At 40.5% G+C, this 20,724-nt stretch overlaps 1 protein-coding gene across 2 annotated transcripts in view; it reads left to right on the top strand.

The window, feature by feature from the left end:
- Positions 1-7,452, top strand: part of si:ch73-364h19.1 (uncharacterized) — a 28,462-nt gene extending 21,010 nt beyond the window's left edge. For both annotated transcript variants that reach the window (XM_060902578.1, XM_060902579.1), the window contains exon 5: positions 6,811-7,452. In XM_060902578.1, coding sequence (XP_060758561.1) covers positions 6,811-7,077 — 267 coding nt within the window. In that variant the 3' untranslated portion in view covers positions 7,078-7,452. The remainder of the gene's footprint in view (positions 1-6,810) is intronic.
- Positions 7,453-20,724: the final 13,272 nt, after the last annotated feature.

Raw genomic sequence — 20,724 nt, 5'->3', positions numbered from 1 at the left:
TTTTTAAATCTTTTTTTATTTTTTATAGTTAAACACATACATACCAGTATATGCATATGTACATACAATATACCAAAATATATATACATAATATATACATACTTACATACACATGAAAACTTCAATTATATATATAAAAAAAAAAAACAAAAAAACAAAACAACAATGAACAAAAAAAAACACTACCCTACCACCCCCCGCCCCTCCCATCTCCCACGGCTCGTCCTGACAAAAAAAAAAATGATACTGGTTACCGATGCATTCCTGAGTACAACAGACACACTCAGTTGGGCAGTACCTCCAAATTAGTGAAATATGAAATAAAGGGTTGCCATTTGTGAAAAAACTTGTCCGTACATCCTCTCAATGTATACTTAATTTTCTCCAGTTTTAGGAAAAACATGGTGTCTTTAAGCCACCTGAAAATGGAAGGACATTTAGCAGATTTCCAATGCAACAGTAAAGAACGTCTTGCTAGTAAGGATGTATAAGCAATAATATCCTTTTGTATAGAATTCAGTGCAAGTGAGGCATCAGGAATCCCAAAAATGGCAACCAACGGGCAAGCCTGCAGATTTACACCAAGAACAGTGGACATAATGGAAAAATAGCCTGTCCAAAAACTATTCAGCTCAGGGCAAAGAAAAAACATATGGCTGAGGTGACAGGGAGAGCCATGGCACTTATCACATGTATCTTCTACTTCTGGATATATTTCAGAAAGTCTTGACTTGGAAAAATGGACCCTGTGTAAAACTTTGAATTGGATAAGTCCAAGACGAGCACAAGAAGTAGTAGACTGTATCCTACCTACAGCGCGTTCCCAGACCTCTCCAGTTAATTGAATTCCCAGTTCCCTTTCCCATGCATTCTTAATTTTGTCATTTGACTGACTGTTTAATGCCAAAATGAAGTTATATATATTTGAAATCATTCCTCTCTGATGTGGAGAACGTGAGAGCAAGCTTTCCCAAGGTTGCTCTGGAGGTACAGAGGGAAAATTAGGGAAACACTTAGAAACAAAATTACGAATTTGAAAATAGCGAAACAAATGAGTAGCAGGGAGTCCAAAATTAGATGACAAGTTGGCAAAACTATCGAAAACGCCATCTACATATAAGTGTTTAAATTGTTTGATACCCTTGTCATACCACCCTGAGAATGTTGAGTCTAAGAGTGATGAAGGAAATAAGTGGTTGTTGTTTAAAGGACCCAAAGAAGATATGGCTGTGAATTTAAAGTGTCGTCTAAATTGATACCAGACCTTTAGTGTATTCAGAACCACTTGATTATCAGTGTATAAAGAGAGTTTTGTAGGTAAAGAAGAATAGAGTAAAGCGGCTATGGAGGATCCCCTACAAGATGGTAGTTCTAATTTACACCAGCAGGTTCCAGGAGATTGTAACCAGTAGCAAAGTTTATGAATGTGAGCAGCCCAGTAATAAGATTGAAAACTGGGTAATGCAAGTCCACCGCTAAGTCTGCATCTCTGCAATAAAGATTTACGAACCCTTGGTGATTTCCCAGCCCATATAAAAAAAGAAATTATCTTATCCAGGGAGTCAAAAAAGTTTTTTGGCAGAAAAAGAGGAATTGACTGAAATAAGAAAAGGAATTTTGGTAAAATATTCATTTTGACAACATTAATCCTGCCAATTAACGAAAGGGGTAGGTTACCCCACCTTTGAATATCCGATGTAATCTTTGAAATGAGAGGAGTGAAATTAGCTGCTGCAAGGCCAGATATTGAACGTGTCACATTTATACCTAGGTATTTGAACCCCGCCAAATTAAAATGAAAAGGCAAGTCTGACTGTTGGAGGCAACATGCTGCAGTGTTAATGGGAAAACATTCACTTTTCTCCAAATTCAATTTATAACCTGAAAACGAACTGAAGTTCTCCAGAATATTTAAAACGGGAGGGACAGAAGTTGCAGGATCAGTTACATACAATAACAAATCATCAGCATACAACGATAATTTATATTCAATCCCATTTCGAACGACTCCTCTAAATAAAGGGGAGGACCTTAGTATAATAGATAAAGGCTCAATAGCGACTGCAAAGAGCAAGGGCGACAAAGGACAGCCTTGGCGACATCCGCGACCCAGGACAAAATAATCAGAGTAGATATCGTTAGTATGGACACTAGCTTTTGGGGATGAGTAAAGAAGGCGAATCCAAGAAATAAATTTATCACCGAATCCAAATTTCTTCAGAACTGCAAACAGGTACTCCCACTCTACCCTATCAAAAGCTTTTTCAGCATCTAATGAAATTACAATCTCAGGAAGTTTAGATGAATACTTGGAGTAGATTATATTAAAAAGTGTACGGGTATTAAAAAACAGTTGGCGTCCTATTATAAAACCATTTTGCTCTTCAGATATAATAGAAGGGAGCACGTTCTCTAAACGAGATGCGATTACTTTAGCCAGCACCTTCACATCAGCATTAAGCAGAGATAACGGTCTGTAAGAACCACAGCTAGTTGGATCTTTATCTTTTTTAAGAAGGAGAGCTATAGTGGCTTGTGTCAGGGTTGGTGGTAAAGAACCAGATTCCAAGGATTCGTTGAAAACTGATAAGAGTAGTGGTGCCAGTTTTCCAATAAATGTTTTAAAAAATTCAATTGGAAACCCGTCGGGGCCAGGGGCTTTATGGGATTGCATAGCTTTAATTGAATTGGACACTTCCTCAACAGAGAGAGGGGAGTCCAATTGTTTGGCAGTGTCGGAATCAATCGTAGAATTAGAAAGATTCTGAAGAAATTCATTCATTCTAGTATTGTCTGCAGGGACGTCAGCCTTATATAATGATGAGTAAAATGATTTGAAAGTAGCATTAATTTCCTGAGGGTCTGTAGTAATTATACCAGTCGTATTTTTAATACTAAATATCAATCGGGAAGTGGCCTGTCGCCGTAATTGATGTGCCAGTAATCGACTGGCCTTGTCACCATGCTCATAGTATGAGCTGCGGCTGTGTAATAACAAGCGCTCTGCCTCTTTAGTTGACATAAGAGCAAATTCTGCCTGTAAATCTAAACGCTGTTTAAGAAGTTCTGGAGAAGGGTTCAGACCGCATCTTTGATCAAGGTCACCAATCGCAGAAGTAAGTACTTTAAGCCTAGCATTAAGCCTTTTATTGGAAAGCGCAGAATAAGAAATAATCTGTCCTCTAATATAAGATTTAAATGTCTCCCATAACAATGAACATGAAGTGGAGTCATTCTGATTGAAAGAAAGGAACTCATCAATAGAATTTGAAATGAAGTCACAAAATTCCTTATCTGACAAAAGAAGAGGGTTAAATCACCAAAGTGGGGGGCTACGTCTGTAAGTAGATAATTGAATATCTAATAACAAAGGTGCATGGTCAGATATTACGATGCCTAAATAGTCAGAGGAAACTACACATGAATTAAGAGTGCTATCTATAAAAAAATAATCAATCCTTGAATACGATTGATGCACCTGAGAGAAAAAGGAGAATTTTTTAATGGAGAGGTTACGAGATCTCCATGGGTCAACAAGACCGTTCTGCCTCATAAAATCAAAGAATGTTTTAGCCATACCAGATTGAGCCAGATTACGGGGATTAGACCGATCCAACTTTGGGTCAAACACGCAATTTAAATCCCCACCGAAAATCAACAGGTGAGTATTTAAAAAGGGGAGGTTGCTTAATAATCTGTTAGCAAATTCAACATCGTCAAAGTTTGGTGCATACACATTTACCAACAAAACCTTTTTTTGCATTAATGTTCCGGCAACTATGAGGTAACGGCCATGCTTATCAGCAATGACATTAGTGGATGTAAACTGTACTTTTTTGCTAAATAAGATGGCGACTCCTCTTGCTTTTGAGTTAAAGTTTGAGTGGAAGACCTGACTCACCCAAGGGCAATGTAGTCTGTGATGGTCCTTAACCTGAAGGTGAGTCTCCTGTAAAAATACTATATCAGAGTTTAAACGTTTCAAGTGTGTAAAAACCTTAGATCTCTTAACAGGATTACCCATGCCTCTAATATTCCAAGTAATAAATCTGAGAGATGTGCCTGATTTATTGTGGTTAACCATTTAAGTAAATAAAGAAAAAAAAATACAGATAGTCATAACAAGCCGTGGTGGGACACCCTCCCCCCAACACACCCCTAAACACACATACACCCAAAGTCTCCACATAACCCCAGAACAAAGGAGACAGCGGTGTTCCCCAAAGTGACAAAAGGTCGTCCACAACAAAGTGAAAACGACTCGGAGAGTAAGCAGAACAAACAGGAGTAAGAGAAAAAACCAAGAGTACAATAAGAAAAAAAAAAACCGAAAACTCCTACCGATTTCAAATCAGATTAACAGCATGCGCAAAATGACAATTACAATATATATATATAAAAAACTCACACGAAGACTTGTTTCGTCCGATAGAAAACATTCCACCAAAATACCAATGATAAACATCCCGTCAAGTTTCCATAGAGATCACGAGAAATACAGGCAGTATGGCAGCAAAGGAAAATATTCTAAATAACAAACCAAGTTATACACAGCACTGCGAAAGTCTCCAAAAAAGTAATGAAAATACAATAATTTCCATTGCTCTTTAAATAACCAAAATAGTGTGTATAACTCCTAAGAAAATAAATTATATATATATAAATAAATCATTTTTTTAAAAAAACGGCGTATATTACAACAAACAAAAGCTACACTAACCTAGTTAGTGCATCAAGTCGGAAAAACCCTCATTAATGCAATGACAAATTTGAGATTGAGTCCACAACTGTAAACAATAGAGCAAAAATCAAGCCTGAGTGCGATAAAGAGTAAAAAAGATCGGCTGTGTAAAAGAGTCATTACAGCTCACCCATCCGTCAACTTTTTGACATAATCTCCGGCTTTCTCCGCTGAAACAAAGTCCTTCTCCACTCCGTTATACGTAATGCGAAGCCGCGCCGGGTAAAACAGCCCATATCGAACACCGTCAATGCCACGAAGTTGCCGCCTGACATCGTTGAATGCAGCCCGAGCCCGGGCTATCTTTGCAGTGTGGTCTGGGAAGACTGAGATGGTCAAACCTTGGACTTTAATTTCACGGAGCTCTCTCGCGCGGCGTAAAATGTCCACACAATCACTATAATAATGAAATCTGCACACAATAGCTCGTGGTCGTTCTCCGGGCTTGGGCTTAGGTTGAAGAGTCCGGTGGGACCGGTCCAAAAGCGGCTCCTTTTCCAACGCGAACGCTTCCTTTAGCATGGCAGCTACAGCAGTGGTGGTGCAAGTGTCGGGGCCCTCCGGTACTCCAATTATCCTCACGTTGTTACGTCGTGACCTAGACTCCAAATCCTCACACTTATCTTCCAGCTTGGCTACGCGAGCAGTGAGGTACTCGATGGCGCTTTTCATCTGGACGATGTCGTCGGTACACTCGGAGAGTACATTCTCCATCTCCACAACAGTACCTTTCAGTGTAGCCACATTAGCATCCGTATCAGCTTTATCCTTAGCCAACTGTGCTTTCACGGTTTGCAAGTCGAGCTGGATAGTTGACAAAGCATCCCCAAGAGTCGCCTGTAGCTCCTTCTTAAAAATATCAGCGATGTCAGCCCTCAAAGAAGCCAACAACTCGAACTTGAGAGCGGCGACGTCAGGGCCAGCCTGCGACGGGACGGACTCGGCGGGGTTGGGTGGGTCACTCGAGGCTGTGGTCGAAGCTTGCGGGCTAGGCCTCAGTTGCGTCTGAATAGTGTTGCGAGTTTTTACGCTCTTCCCGGCCATTTTACCGTCGTCCAAGATTAACTTTGCAAATAAAAAATGAAACGAAGTGAGACTAGACAAATTTTATGACCAAAAAGCGCAGATTAATTACAATTTAACTCGAAATCGGCAGGAGCCCTCAAACTCACGTCCTACTCCATTAACTGCTCAGCAGCGCCCCCCCCCTCTTTATCTACTTTTAGGACTTGTGTGAAAATCTGATGATGTTTTAGGTCATATTTATGCAGAAATATAGAAAATTCTAAAGGGTTCACAAACTTTCAAGCACCACTGTATATTAGCCCCAATCAGGTTGGGGGGGGGGGGGGGGGTTGTCTGGACATGGCTGTCAGTGAGAGGTTGCATGAATCTACAATCTGGGCTAGAAAAAAAATCAGCACCAGCCTCAATTTCATACAACTCTGTATTTTTACTGAAAATCATTGGTGGTGCTGTTGTTGCACAAATGTAAAAAAAAAAAAAACCTCCAGTTCAAGCCATTTGATAACAAATATGATGAAACAGATACCAAAAATTGACTTTTTTTTTTAAATGTATATTTTCTTTGAAAGTGAGGCAAGGCTTAGCCATGCTATCCCTTTGGCCCTAGTCTTCTCAATTAGACAAACTCCAGAGAAATTCCTGAGTTCATTTTGTTAAACGAGTGTGTAGTACAACTCTAGCTGGGGAGGAATACTGAAGCACGGACAGGCAGGGAATGGTGTCAACACAGGCTTTATTTTCGCTATTTTCTTACTGCTTTTCAGCATTTACTGTCACTTATTCACACACATACAGGTGCTCTGGTTGGAAGAGCTGCCCCCTCTTCGCTCTCTCCTTACTTTTCTTTTCTCCGTCACTGCAACAGACACACAACATTAATTGACAACAGGTGTAATGACTTTGCCATTCACCTTCCCTGGCCCCGCCCTCCATTCACAAACCAACGCTTGGGCATGCCTGCGCTGCCACAGTGTTCATGCATTTTTTTTTAGATTTATTTTTTATTTTACAAATTAACATTTTGTCATGTTTGTGTCTTACAGAATCCACCCACATATGAGGAGAGTGTTCGCCAATCTCTTCAGTCACTTCAGTCCTTAGAAGGCCCATTTAACACCATGCAACCATCAGTGATGCCCCAAGTTGTTCTCTCTCAGCCTGTGAATGGCTTGCCTCAATATGAGGAACTACCTCACATTACTACGACTACTACTACTACATCACCAGATAGTAGTAATGACCAAGGGATTCAGATTCATCACGAAGAATTATACTGCTCTAGTCTCTCCAGTGACACTGAGGAACAATAGAAAAACTATGGTCTTCAAACAAATTCCACGTGGAATAAGCCAATACTGGATTAAGCCTGTGCAGCTCAAAGGCCAAAGAAGTGAAAAAGAAAAACCTTTACACAAACACAGTAAGACAAACACGGAGCCAAGAGGAAACTTCCACTAGTATTCAGGCAAAACCATTTAAGCACACTAAACATGTCTTTGTGTTTGAAGCACACTCTACAGTGATTGACGCTGACTCCTGACACCTCATCATTAAAAACAGGGAATTTGCCTGCAGCCTCTTGCAGAGTTACAAAAAAAGCCTGCAGAAACAAACAGGCTCAATGCAAAGAACAACCATTATTCAGCCTTAATAAATGTGATGAAACTTTCTCAGGTAACTTTTAGATAGATAGGGATCTGTTAGAGATGGTTGATATTGTTTATTTTCCATTGTTTCTTTGTATATTTTTATGTATATTCTTACTTTTTTCCTGATGCCTTGTAATGGTAGTTGTCTTCTGTTTCTTTTTTTTATATTGCAACTCCTACTGACATACATGTATTACTGCTGTGTCCTTTTAAATAAGAACTATATTGTTTTCAGGGAACATGCCTTAATTCATGAAGTTAGGGAAATAAAACGAGTTGCTTTAGACACCATGAGTGGAAAAAAAAGTAAAACTATTATTAGGTCTGAGATTTTTTTTTTCCCCCTGAGACTGGGTCAAACACGCTATAGGGTTTGCATAGCTTTGGAACAGGAGTAGTGGTATGTAGATCCAGATTTTAAAGCATTTTCAAAGACAGACCTCTGAAATCTTCAATGACATTTCAATTAAAGTATAAGCTTACTCTATGTCTGAGAAATTATCCATCCATCCATCCATCCATCCATGCATTATCTATAACAGGGTTAGGGGGGAAGCTTGAGCCAATTCCAGCTGACTTCGGGCGAGAGGCGGAGTCACCCTGAGCAAGTCACCAATCTGCAGCAGGGCTAACACAGAGACAAACAACCATTCACACTCATATTCACACCTACAGTGGTGCTTGAAAGTTTGTAAACCCTTTAGAATTTTCTATATTTCTGCATAAATATGACCTAAAACATCATCAGATTTTCACACAAGTCCTAAAAGTAGATAAAGAATACCCAGTTAAACAAATGAGACAAAAATATTATACTTGGTCATTTATTTATTGAGGAAAATGATCCAATATTACATATCTGTGAGTGGCAAAAGTATGCAAACCTCTAAGATTAGCAGTTAATTTGAAGGTGAAATTAGAGTCAAGTGTTTTCAATCAATGGGATGACAATCAGGTGTGAGTGGGCACCCTGTTTTATTTAAAGAACAGGGATCTAGCAAAGTCTGATCTTCACAACACGTTTGTGGAAGTGTATCATGACACGAACAAAGGAGATTTCTGAGGATCTCAGAAAAAGCGTTGTTGATGCTCATCAGGCTGGAAAAGGTTACAAAACCATCTCTAAAGGGTTTGGACTCCACCAATCCACAGTCAGACAGATTGTGTACAAATGGAGGAAATTCAAGACCATTGTTACCCTCCCCAGGAGTGGTCAACCAACAAAGATCACTCCAAGAGCAAGGCGTGTAATAGTCAGCGAGGTCACAAAGGACTCCAGGGTAACTTCTAAGCAACTGAAGGCCTCTCTCAGATTGGCTAATGTTAATGTTCATGAGTCCACTATCAGGAGAACACTGAACAACAATGATGTGCATGGCAGGGTTGCAAGGAGAAAGCTACTGCTCTCCAAAAAGAACATTGCTGCTCATCTGCAGTTTGCTAAAGATCACGTGGATAAGCCAGAAGGCTATTGGAAAAATGTTTTGTGGATGGATGAGACCAAAATAGAACTTTTTGGTTTAAATGAGAAGCATTATGTTTGGAGAAAGGAAAACACTGCATTCCAGCATACGAACCTTATCCCATCTCTGAAACATGGTGGTGGTAGTATCATGGTTTGGGCCTGTTTTGCTGCATCTGGGCCAGGACGGCTTGCCATCATTGATGGAACAATGAATTCTGAATTATACCAGTGAATTCTAAAGGAAAATGTCAGGACATCTGTCCATGAACTGAATCTCAAGAGAAGGTGGGTTATGCAGCAAGACAACGACCCTAAGCACACAAGTCATTCTAACAAAGAATGGTCAAAGAAGAATAAAGTTAATGTTTTGGAATGGCCAAGTCAAAGTCCTGTCCTTAATCCAATCAAAATGTTGTGGAAGGACCTGAAGTGAGCAGTTCATGTGAGGAACCCCACCAACATCCCAAAAGCTGTTCTGTATGGAGGAATGGGCTAAAATTCCTCCAAGCCGGTGTGCAGGACTGATCAACAATTACTGGAAACGTTTAGTTGCAGTTATTGCTGCACAAGGGGGGGTCACACCAGACAGGGCCGCGTTAACCCTTGCCGAGGCCCTGGGCAGACACCCCACCGAGGCCCCACCCCTGCCTGTTGTCAACTGCGCTCAGTAAATTCACCCCCTCAGACGTGCCTGTCTAAAGAAACTTAAATAATGACAGTGGCACAATTAGAAATTGTGCCACTGTTGAAATTGAACGATAAAACTTTATATCCATCAACACCTATTTAATCGAGAAAAAGCAATGGTGAAATAGGCAATTGCATGGTGAAAAAATCCATCAGACATCACGGTTAACAAGTCTGGTTAACTAAAGTTTAGCCTCAAGAAGCCTTTGAATGAGTGAGTCAATGAACAACATTTCAAGAACATAACCTAGGCCTACAACAGTTTCTTTAGTATTCAGAACAAGAACATTCATTTGGTATATAACCGTTCGTTTTCATTTTGGAATCCAGGCGACTTTTAACTTGTGAAAAGAAAGAGCAATAACAAAGAAAGAAAAATATCTTGCTTCTCAGAAATAAATCTCAAAATGTTAGGCTATGTGAAACATTTCATCCTTTCACACATGTAATGCGCACGGATGCCAAGCATTGCTGATTTAATTTTGGCGAAGCCATTTGCCAGTCTTCCTTTCGAGGAAAAAATTAAAATTAAAGAGCAGGGTAGACCAACGCCTCAAATTGACTTGGTGAAAAAGGTAGGGAATAATACTCGTTCCTTTCAGCTCTCCTGGTACGAGAAAGTGAATTGGCTAACAGCAAGTGACCCACATCAACAACAGTAAATAGGCTACTTTAGTAATATGTCATGGATGGACCAAAAATATAGAACCTATTTAAAATGTTTATGCTGAGTATATTATATTGGAATATATATTTTTCTGGATATGAATTAAACACAGCTACAATTTGGAAAACATTTTTAAACAAAAACACAGCCGAGAACATTTCACACTACAGACCTGGATTAAAAGTGAAGGGTTATCAAAATTGTCAATAAAACATTTCTCAGTCAAAATAAGTAAAATATAGTGAAAGTGTGTTTGAATGAAATGTGTGGCACCCAGCTCTATGTTTGGCTCCCCAAAGTCAGTGCTTGTGCCTATTCCGGAACACTCTGCTGTTATTGCTGAGGTTCCTGACAAAGAGCTGCTTTCAAAAATGATACATTTTTAAACAACATGCCACAATTTTAAAATATAAAATATTAAAATATACACACACCCCCCAAACACCACCATCATGTATATTGGACAGTAGGCTAATGGGCCAAAATAACCTGTTATTTCACAGTTTGTGACCCTGCCAACAATCAGCCAGATCAGAGGCAAGAGTATGGGCAAAATTTATGTGTTTTTTCTTTTTTCTTTTAAAATCTGGAAATATCGCAACCGACCAGCTTCCCCTGTTTGAAAGACTACCAGCCGCCACTGAAAAGCAGCTACTTGCGAAATAAATAACATGCAACTTAGATGCCAGGAAATGGCATCTGAGGGGTTTCTTATTTCAAAATCTTCTGGTGCGAGGGGACACCCCCCTCGCGAACCCCCCAGCGACGGCCGCTCAATACTACAGCCGAGCTATAACTTCAGGTAGTGGAGAACACTGCGAAGTATAATATTTTTGTCTCATTTGTTTAACTGGGTTCTCTTTATCTACTTTTAGGACTTGTGTGAAAATCTGATGATGTTTTAGGTCATATTTATGCAGAAATATAGAAAATTCTAAAGGCTTCACAAACTTTCAAGCACCACTGTATGGGGAATTTAGATGAGTCAGTTGACCTAATCCTCGTCTTTGGACTGTGGGAGGAAACCAGAGCACCTGGAGGAAACCCACACAGGCACAGGGAGAACATGCAAACTCCACACAGAACGGCCCCAGTTGGCCACAAGACTCAAACCCAGAACCATTTTGCTATGAGCTCTAACCACCCTCAGGGAAATTCTCATTATGATGTAAATCTAGTCATTTAAGAATTAAAATACAGTTTCTAAATCAATCAATATCAAGTCAAGTTTATTTCTATAGTGCTTTTAACAATAAACATTGTCGCAAAGCAGCTTTACAGAATTTGAACGGCTTAAAATATGAGCTAATTTTATCCCTAATCTATCCCCAATGAGCACACCTGTGGCGACGGTGGCAAGGAAAAACTCCCTCAGACGACATGAGGAAGAAACCTCAAGAGGAACCAGACTCAAAAGAGAACCCATCCCCATCCGGGCAACAACAGACAACATGATTATAACATTAACAGTCCTAACATAAAGTCAGCTTCGTTGATGCTATAAACCCCCCACCAATGGAAACCCGAGCGCAAAACCGTTCACGACAACCGTAGTCCTAAAGTCAGCAAGTCAACTGCAGTCCCAAAGTCAGCAAGTCAACTGCAGTCCTAAAGTCAGCAAGTCAACTGCTGTCCCAAAGTCAGCAAGTCAACTGCAGTCCTAAAGTCAGCAAGTCAACTGCAGTCCCCAGCCACAAAAGCACCATTGCAAGAGTCCAGAGCGTCCTCCAGGCGCGACCCCCAACTGTCCACATAGGGCCGCGCTCCACAGGAGCAATGCAATGATACTCCAACCAGACACAGTGCACCAGGATGGATCGGGCAGGTCCGAGGAGCAGAAGAGGTCAGCATCTCAATCCCAGGACCGACATGTAACTCAGAGGGACAGATTTGGGGGGGGGTAAGAGAGAGAAAACACAGGTTGTTAGGTATGCCCAGTGTCACCTGAATAAGTAGGAACAGTAGATATATTGCACTGAGTACAAGCAGGGACTCCGGCAACTAACTATGACAGCATAACTAAAAGGGGAGAGCCAGAAGGTAGCACAGGCAAGAGGGAGCCCCGGGACATAAAGCAGCCAGCCACTACACCGTCAACAAACTCGAGTGAGCAAGCGAGTGGGGACCGACAGCATCCATACATCCCAGTTTACCAAAACACTCTATGTCTGAGGACCCTCCAGATCTACACCTTTACCTCATAAACACTATTAACAAAAGGCTTGACTAAACAGATATGTTTTCAGCCTAGACTTCCATCCATCCATCCATCCATTATCTGTAGCCGCTTTATCCTGTTCTACAGGGTCGCAGACAAGCTGGAGCCTATCCCAGCTGACTACGGGTGAAAGGCGGGGTACACCCTGGACAAGTCGCCAGGTCATCACAGGGCTGACACATAGACACAGACAACCATTCACACTCACACCTACGGTCAATTTAGAGTCACCAGTTAACCTAACCTGCATGTCTTTGGACTGTGGGGGAAACCGGAGCACCCGGAGGAAACCTACGTGGACACGGGGAGAACATGCAAACTCCACACAGAAAGGCCCTTGCCGGCCACGGGGCTCGACAGTGCTAACCACTACACCACCGTGCCGCCCTCAGCCTAGACTTAAAAAATGAATAATCAATTAATGACTCAAATGAATTAATGACTCAGTGAATCAATCAAGAGATTAAATTAGTGTGAAGACCCTAGCAAACCTTTTCCTCTTTGATTGAAACACCAGACCTGAACACACTTGTTTTTGTGCTTTTGTCTCTCTTTGCATTTAGCAAATTCTGCCTTATTTGCAATTCATTTCATTTGAATTTCCTTGGTAGTCAGTGGGTGGAGTAGTACAGCACACAGTCATCATTGCCCATTTGAACACCTTTTTAAGGTATTGGATGTGTAACAAAGGCTTCTTATTTTATGATGATGGAAGTGCCATGATTCCATGTCCAAATGTTATTTCCATTAGTCTGTGTACAACCCCGATTCCAAAAAAGTTGGGACAAAGTACAAATTGTAAATAAAAATGGAATGCAATAATTTACAAATCTCAAAAACTGATATTGTATTCACAATAGAACATAGACAACATATCAAATGTCGAAAGTGAGACATTTTGAAATTTCATGCCAAATATTGGTTCATTTGAAATTTCATGACAGCAACACATCTCAAAAAAGTTGGGACAGGGGCAATAAGAGGCTGGAAAAGTTAAAGGTACAAAAAAGGAACAGCTGGAGGACCAAATTGCAAGTCATTAGGTCAATTGGCAATAGGTCATTAACATGACTGGGTATAAAAAAAGCATCTTGGAGTGGCAGCGGCTCTCAGAAGTAAAGATGGGAAGAGGATCACCAATCCCCCTAATTCTGTGCCGACAAATAGTGGAGCAATATCAGAAAGGAGTTCGACAGTGTAAAATTGCAAAGAGTTTGAACATATCATCTACAGTGCATAATATCATCAAAAGATTCAGAGAATCTGGAAGAATCTCTGTGCGTAAGGGTCAAGGCCGGAAAACCATACTGGGTGCCCGTGATCTTTGGGCCCTTAGACGGCACTGCATCACATACAGGCATGCTTCTGTATTGGAAATCACAAAATGGGCTCAGGAATATTTCCAGAGAACCCTATCTGTGAACACAATTCACCGTGCCATCCGCCGTTGCCAGCTAAAACTCTATAGTTCAAAGAAGAAGCCATATCTAAACATGATCCAGAAGCGCAGACATCTTCTCTGGGCCAAGGCTCATTTAAAATGGACTGTGGCAAAGTGGAAAACTGTTCTGTGGTCAGACGAATCAAAATTTGAAGTTCTTTATGGAAATCAGGGACGCCGTGTCATTCGGACTAAAGAGGAGAAGGATGACCCAAGTTGTTATCAGCGCTCAGTTCAGAAGCCTGCATCTCTGATGGTATGGGGTTGCATTAGTGCGTGTGGCATGGGCAGCTTACACATCTGGAAAGACACCATCAATGCTGAAAGGTATATCCAGGTTCTAGAGCAACATACGTATGCTCCCATCCAGACGACGTCTCTTTCAGGGAAGACCTTGCATTTTCCAACATGACAATGCCAAACCACATACTGCATCAATTACATCATCATGGCTGCGTAGAAGAAGGGTCCGGGTACTGAACTGGCCAGCCTGCAGTCCAGATCTTTCACCCATAGAAAACATTTGGTGCATCATAAAACGGAAAATACGACAAAAAAGACCTAAGACAGTTGAGCAACTAGAATCCTACATTAGACAAGAATGGGTTAACATTCCTATCCCTAAACTTGAGCAACTTGTCTCCTCAGTCCCCAGACGTTTACAGACTGTTGTAAAAAGAAAAGGGGATGTCTCACAGTGGTAAACATGGCCTTGTCACAACTTTTTTGAGATGTGTTGTTGTCATGAAATTAAAAATCACCTAATTTTTCTCTTTAAATGATACATTTTCTCAGTTTAAACATTTGATATGTCATCTATGTTCTATTCTGAATAAAATATAGAATTTTGAAACTTCCACATCATTGCATTCCGTTTTTATTTACAATTTGTACTTTGTCCCAACTTTTTTGGAATTGGGGTTGTATATCCCTGAAGTCAGCGATAAATCATTGGGTACAATATGGCTGAATGTATGTAGAAGTAATATATGTTATAATCAAAAATGTCTCATTCCTGTACTCCCTCCTTCACTTATTTTTCCTCCCCAGTGGAGTGCTATAAATCTTCATAAAGCCTTCTGGGGACTTTTCTTTGGAGACGTGAAGCTGTTGAATCTGTTTGTTAAATTGCGACTCCTAGCGGGCATGTGCAGAAACACTATCCCTTGCCATAGTGTGTAAATTCTTGAATAAGCTTTTGAGAAATTCCTAGAACTACAAATACTCTTAAAGCTTCTATTGTTCTGTAGTATCCTTATGAGAGACAAGGAGTAATGTGCTGTAAGCATCTCCCATTAAAAACAGCACAGTTGCTGTTGCCCCTCAGGGAGAAAGTCACTGCAGTGTCAACGATATGTCACTGTGACCTAAATAAAGATGCTGGGAATGTACCAGTAGGATAATCTCTTCAACAATTGTCTTCAGTATGGCTTGACAGTTCAGGTCACGGATCATCTAAGACGTGGCCAATTAAAATGAGGACCCATGGGGAGAGTCTACTCATCACTGACATTCCACTATCTCATTAAAGTCCAGCTTGAGAGGTGTTAAACATAAAATAGCTCCTTTAGATGAAAGTGGATGTTTGATAACCTGACAAACATCTGAAGAAAAGCGCTAAAGAACTGGTAAAAGTCTTAAAAGTTCTAAAATTGTTACCCATTTTACCCTTGTTTGACAATTTTTCTGCTTAGCACACAACAAATTAGATAATAATTAGAAATGTCTTCCACTTTTCAAACAAAACCTCATTATCAGTAATAAAAAGACAAAATTACAATATTATGTTCACAGCAAGAAGGTTCTGGGTTCGAGCCCAGCGACCAACGGGGGCCTTTCTGTGTGGAGTTTGCATATTCTCCCTGTGTCTGCATGAGTTTCCTCTGGGTGTTCCCATTTCCCCAATAGTTCAAAGACATGAAAGTTAGGTTAATTGGTGACTCTGAATTGATTGTAGGTGTGAATGGTTGTTTGTCTCTATGTATCAGCCCTGTGATGATCTGGCGACTTGTCCAGGGTGTACCCCGCCTCTTACCCATAGTCAGCTGGGATAGGCTCCAGCTTTCCTGCGACCCTGCACAGGATAAGTTACAGATAATGGATGGCTGGATGGATGGATGTAGCTATGAGCACTACTTCTGTGGCCACGTGACTGAAATATTAGTGTCACAACAGTTTAAAAAAATTGCACAAACAACAAATATGAAAAAATAAATTTCATATTCAGATACTGTATATGCCAATTGTTATATAAGAAAACAATGTAAGGCAGGGTAATCACAATAGCCTTGGTAGACCAATTACTGTGGGCCTGTAATATTGCTAAGAAAAAATTATAAAATCAATAGCAGTAGATTAAAGTGCTGATGACACGTTTTTGACATCTTTGGCGATGTTTTATAACATAAAAAGTAATTCCCGATGATCCATATATTAATTCATGAAGGCGCCTATTTTACAAGTTATGATGATAAACGCGGCAATTTGGGCAAATTTGACGGGGCTGCAGCACCCAGGAGACGAAGGAAGAGGAGGAGCTATATGACGTCAGCGAAAGAACCTTCCTCCTAACTTACCAGTTTGTTGTTGATGCGACAGGTGTTCAGTTTATCATTATTAGTATTTTTATTAGACATTATTATACATTATTATATATAGTTATTATGCCTTCGCGTTGTGTTGCCGGCTTTTGCTCCAAAACCCACAAGGATGAGGTAAGTTTATTCAAGTTTCCCAGAGATCCCGAGCTGCATGCGAAGTGGGTGAAGCAAGTCAGGCGCACTCGTGACAAGTGGGAGCCCTCACCAACATCCGTCCTGTGCTCTGAACACTTCTATTTGGATTGTTTTGACACCCTTCCCAGCTTAAAAGAATCTCTTGGGTGTTCAGTTCAGCACAAACGTGTGTTACTACCATCAACAGTGCCTACACAGTGTTGCCAGATTGGGAGGTTTCCCGCCCAGTTGGGCGGTTTCAAGTGCATTTTGGTGGGTTTTGAACATATTTTGGACTGGAAAACGTCAGCAGTATCTGTTGCCAGATACTGCTGACGTTTTCCAGCCCAAAATATGTTCAAAACCCACCAAAATGCACTTGAAACCACCCAACTGGGCGGGAAACCTCCCAATCTGGCAACACTGCCAGTATTCCGGAGGGGGTCTACTAGTAGCTATGCCGGATCCAAAGACAGTCCTCCTGTCAGAACATTTGTTGTGAAATGACATAAGATAAAGGTACGTAGAGCTATAGATTCTACATGATAATCATAAATTTAATCATAAAGTCGGTGTGATATCAGTCATGTATTTGCTTGTGAAAGCTTGCGGCTTTCATGTAACTGCCGCCTAGCAACGAGAGGCAAAGGGTAAAGAGGGTAGGCTATCATAGATTCTATTCGGAAGAGATCAACACAATTCTAGACTCCCAGAAGAGGAAGAGCTAGCACTAGAGAGTTCACCGGCGTTTTCATGCGCCATTTCCATTGAGTAGAACCAGAGTAGAACAGCCAGTGAACCGCAGCGTGTTCTTCTGCTGACGTCACAACATGGCCGCCAGCCACGGACCCAGTTTTCTTGCGCTGTGCAATTAAAAGTTGGATATTCGCGTAACAACAGCTTCTTTTCACGTAATTATAACAGAAATCTAACATGTTTGCCATGTTGTATAGTTTATTTAAGAAATTGCATAGAGTCATGTTCGTGTCATCAGCCCTTTAAAGGCAGTGTAAAGCTATGCAAGGTATTGTGCTTGAGGCAAATAGTCTTAAAAATTCTAAGATTTTCAGGGTTGTAAATAGCTTGCAATGATCTAAAATAGTAATGTAACATAACAGCTTTGAAGGAGCTCAAATTAACCATTGTAAGGTTCAGTACATCAGATAGAGTATTCCAGATTCTACTGGTTCTTACAGTAAATGAACGTTGATAGGTAGAGGACTTACACTTTGGTGTTACATACTTAATGACATTTTAGTTACTGGTAGACCAGGCTTGCTCACTGGAGATAGATTAGGGATAAAGTTAGCTCATGTTTTAAGTCGTTCAAATTCTGTAAAGCTGCTTTGCGACAATGTTTATTGTTAAAAGCGCTATACAAATAAACTTGACTTGACTTTGTCTAGCAGGACAGTAAGATGTGAGGAATGAAGGCTGATTTACTGTTACCAGGCCATTAACTACTTTAAAGAAAAAAACACTTAGGTGTTACATACTTAATGACATTGAGTTAATGGATTAGAATGAGACAATGCAAAACAGGGGCGTATTTAGCCTATTTTTGGGGGTGCTCAAGCACCCCCAAAAACGAGCTCAGCACCCCCTAGCTTAGCACCCTCAAAAACACTGCTTCTTGGACGTAATTTTCAGAAATAAGTGCCCTTGCGCACTGCGCAATGAATGTGTGCGCGGGCGTGTGTGTGTTCTTGAATTCACCTGTTACGTGATAGTTCTATGAGCAGTAAAATACCTCTCCTCCTCGCGTCCCCTCTGATTGGGTTGCCTGTCCGCGCGAGTGCTTGCTACGACATGGTGTTTTTTTTTAACTGGATTCCACGCCGATGAGGAACTCAAAGTAGCACCTGAGTATTACTGGCATAGCGAGATGTGAAGGTACGGACTGGAGTTACAATTGTTAAACACAACACAATAATATGCATAATGCAATATTGATGTTCCCTGGTCTATGAACAGAATGATAAAAACAACATTTATCATCCATATCGAGATACTTTTGTGCAGAGCTGTACAAGTGCTACGGTGCTAGACCACCATGTGTTAGTCAATTTTATTTAATGTAACATAGCGTTTACGTTTGCTTATCATTCACAAATCCAAACCCTGGTCATTGTCTGGGTCATCATAATAATTAGCAAATTAATCAAAACAGACACTGAAACGTACATGCATGAAGCAAACAATTAAACAAATGACTATCAAAAGAACACTACCAAAATATAACAAAAAATATAAACTAATGTAAACTAATGTAAAATCATAATAATACACACTATTATTACACAATAACACATTAATTAACAATTACCACTGTTCAAAATGAATAGCTCCAACATTACAAATGCAGTAGTAGGTCTTGTTTAGTTAAAAATATAACGTAAATATTTGTGTCGGTGGTTGTAAATGTGTAGATATAGTTTATTGGGTCAGCTTCTGTTAAAACATTACACAAGTCTAATCTTGTCTAGTCTAGCCTTCTTGTCTAGTTAAGTCTAGTCTAAATGCAGAATAAACGTGGAAACACTGTCGTTCAAGCCAGGTGCCTCTGTCAGCTCTGGGGGCTAAGCACCCCCAAAGATCAGATGCTAGAATCGCCCCTGATGCAAAACATCGGTTTATTGATGAACGCATCATCTTTACGCAACTCCCTTGCATTCCAAGAGTTAGAGTACTGGTGTTAGACTACTCTTTGTCTGGCCTCTCACCCTTGACCTGTCAGGCTTGGGTGGCCCTACCAGGAGCATTTGCTCCCGCCAGCATAGCTCTCAGGATCATCGAGGCACACAAGGCCCTCCACCATGACAAGGTGGTAGTCCATGGGGAACGTTACTGAAAGACACTGGACATAAAGATGTTGGATGTTTGGAGAGATCAATGAAAGCTCATGGAAACTGGATGAGTATTGTTTCTGGAGTCCAATCGAGAGGTCGATAAAGATGAGATGAAATGACAGTAGTTTGATGAAGCAGAGAGCCATTACCACCTACAACCCCGATTCCAAAAAAGTTGTGACAAAGTACAAATTGTAAATAAAAACAAAATACAATGATATGGAAGTTTCAAAATTCCATATTTTATTCAGAATAGAACATAGATGACATATCAAATGTTTAAACTGAGAAAATATATCATTTAAAGAGAAAAATTAGGTGATTTTAAATTTCATGACAACAACACATCTCAAAAAAGTTGGGACAAGCCCATGTTTACCACTGTGAGACATCCCCTTTTCTCTTTACAACAGTCTGTAAACGTCTGGGGACTGAGGAGACAAGTTGCTCAAGTTTAGGGATAGGAATGTTAACCCATTCTTGTCTAATGTAGGATTCTAGTTGCTCAACTGTCTTAGGTCTTTTTTGTCGTATCTTCCATTTTATGATGCGCCAAATGTTTTCTATGGGTGAAAGATCCGGACTGCAGGCTGGCCAGTTCAGTACCCGGACCCTTCTTCTACGCAGCCATGATGATGTAATTGATGCAGTATGTGGTTTGGCATTGTCATGTTGGAAAATGCAAGGTCTTCCCTGAAAGAGACGTCATCTGGATGGGAGCATATGTTGCTCTAGAACCTGGATATACCTTTCAGCATTGATGGTGTCTTTCCAGATGTGTAAGCTGCCCATGCCACACGCACTAATGCAACCCCATACCATCAGAGATGCAGGCTTCTGAACTGAGCGCTGATAACAACTTGGGTCATCCTTCTCCTCTTTAGACCCTTACACACAGAGATTCTTCCAGATTCTCTGAATCTTTTGATGATATTATGCACTGTAGATGATGATATGTTCAAACTCTTTGCAATTTTACACTGTCGAACTCCTTTCTGATATTGCTCCACTATTTGTTGGCGCAGAATTAGGGGGATTGGTGATCCTCTTCCCATCTTTACTTCTGAGAGCCGCTGCCACTCCAAGATGCTCTTTTTATACTCAGTCATGTTAATGACCTATTGCCAATTGACCTAATGAGTTGCAATTTGGTCCTCCAGCTGTTCCTTTTTTGTACCTTTAACTTTTCCAGCCTCTTATTGCCCCTGTCCCAACTTTTTTGAGATGTGTTGCTGTCATGAAATTTCAAATGAGCCAATATTTGACA

This window comes from Neoarius graeffei, chromosome 20, assembly GCF_027579695.1.
Source record: "Neoarius graeffei isolate fNeoGra1 chromosome 20, fNeoGra1.pri, whole genome shotgun sequence".
Classification (NCBI taxonomy): domain Eukaryota; kingdom Metazoa; phylum Chordata; class Actinopteri; order Siluriformes; family Ariidae; genus Neoarius; species Neoarius graeffei.
Note: the sequence above shows the minus strand (reverse complement) of the source record. Positions and strands in the feature narration are given on the sequence as shown.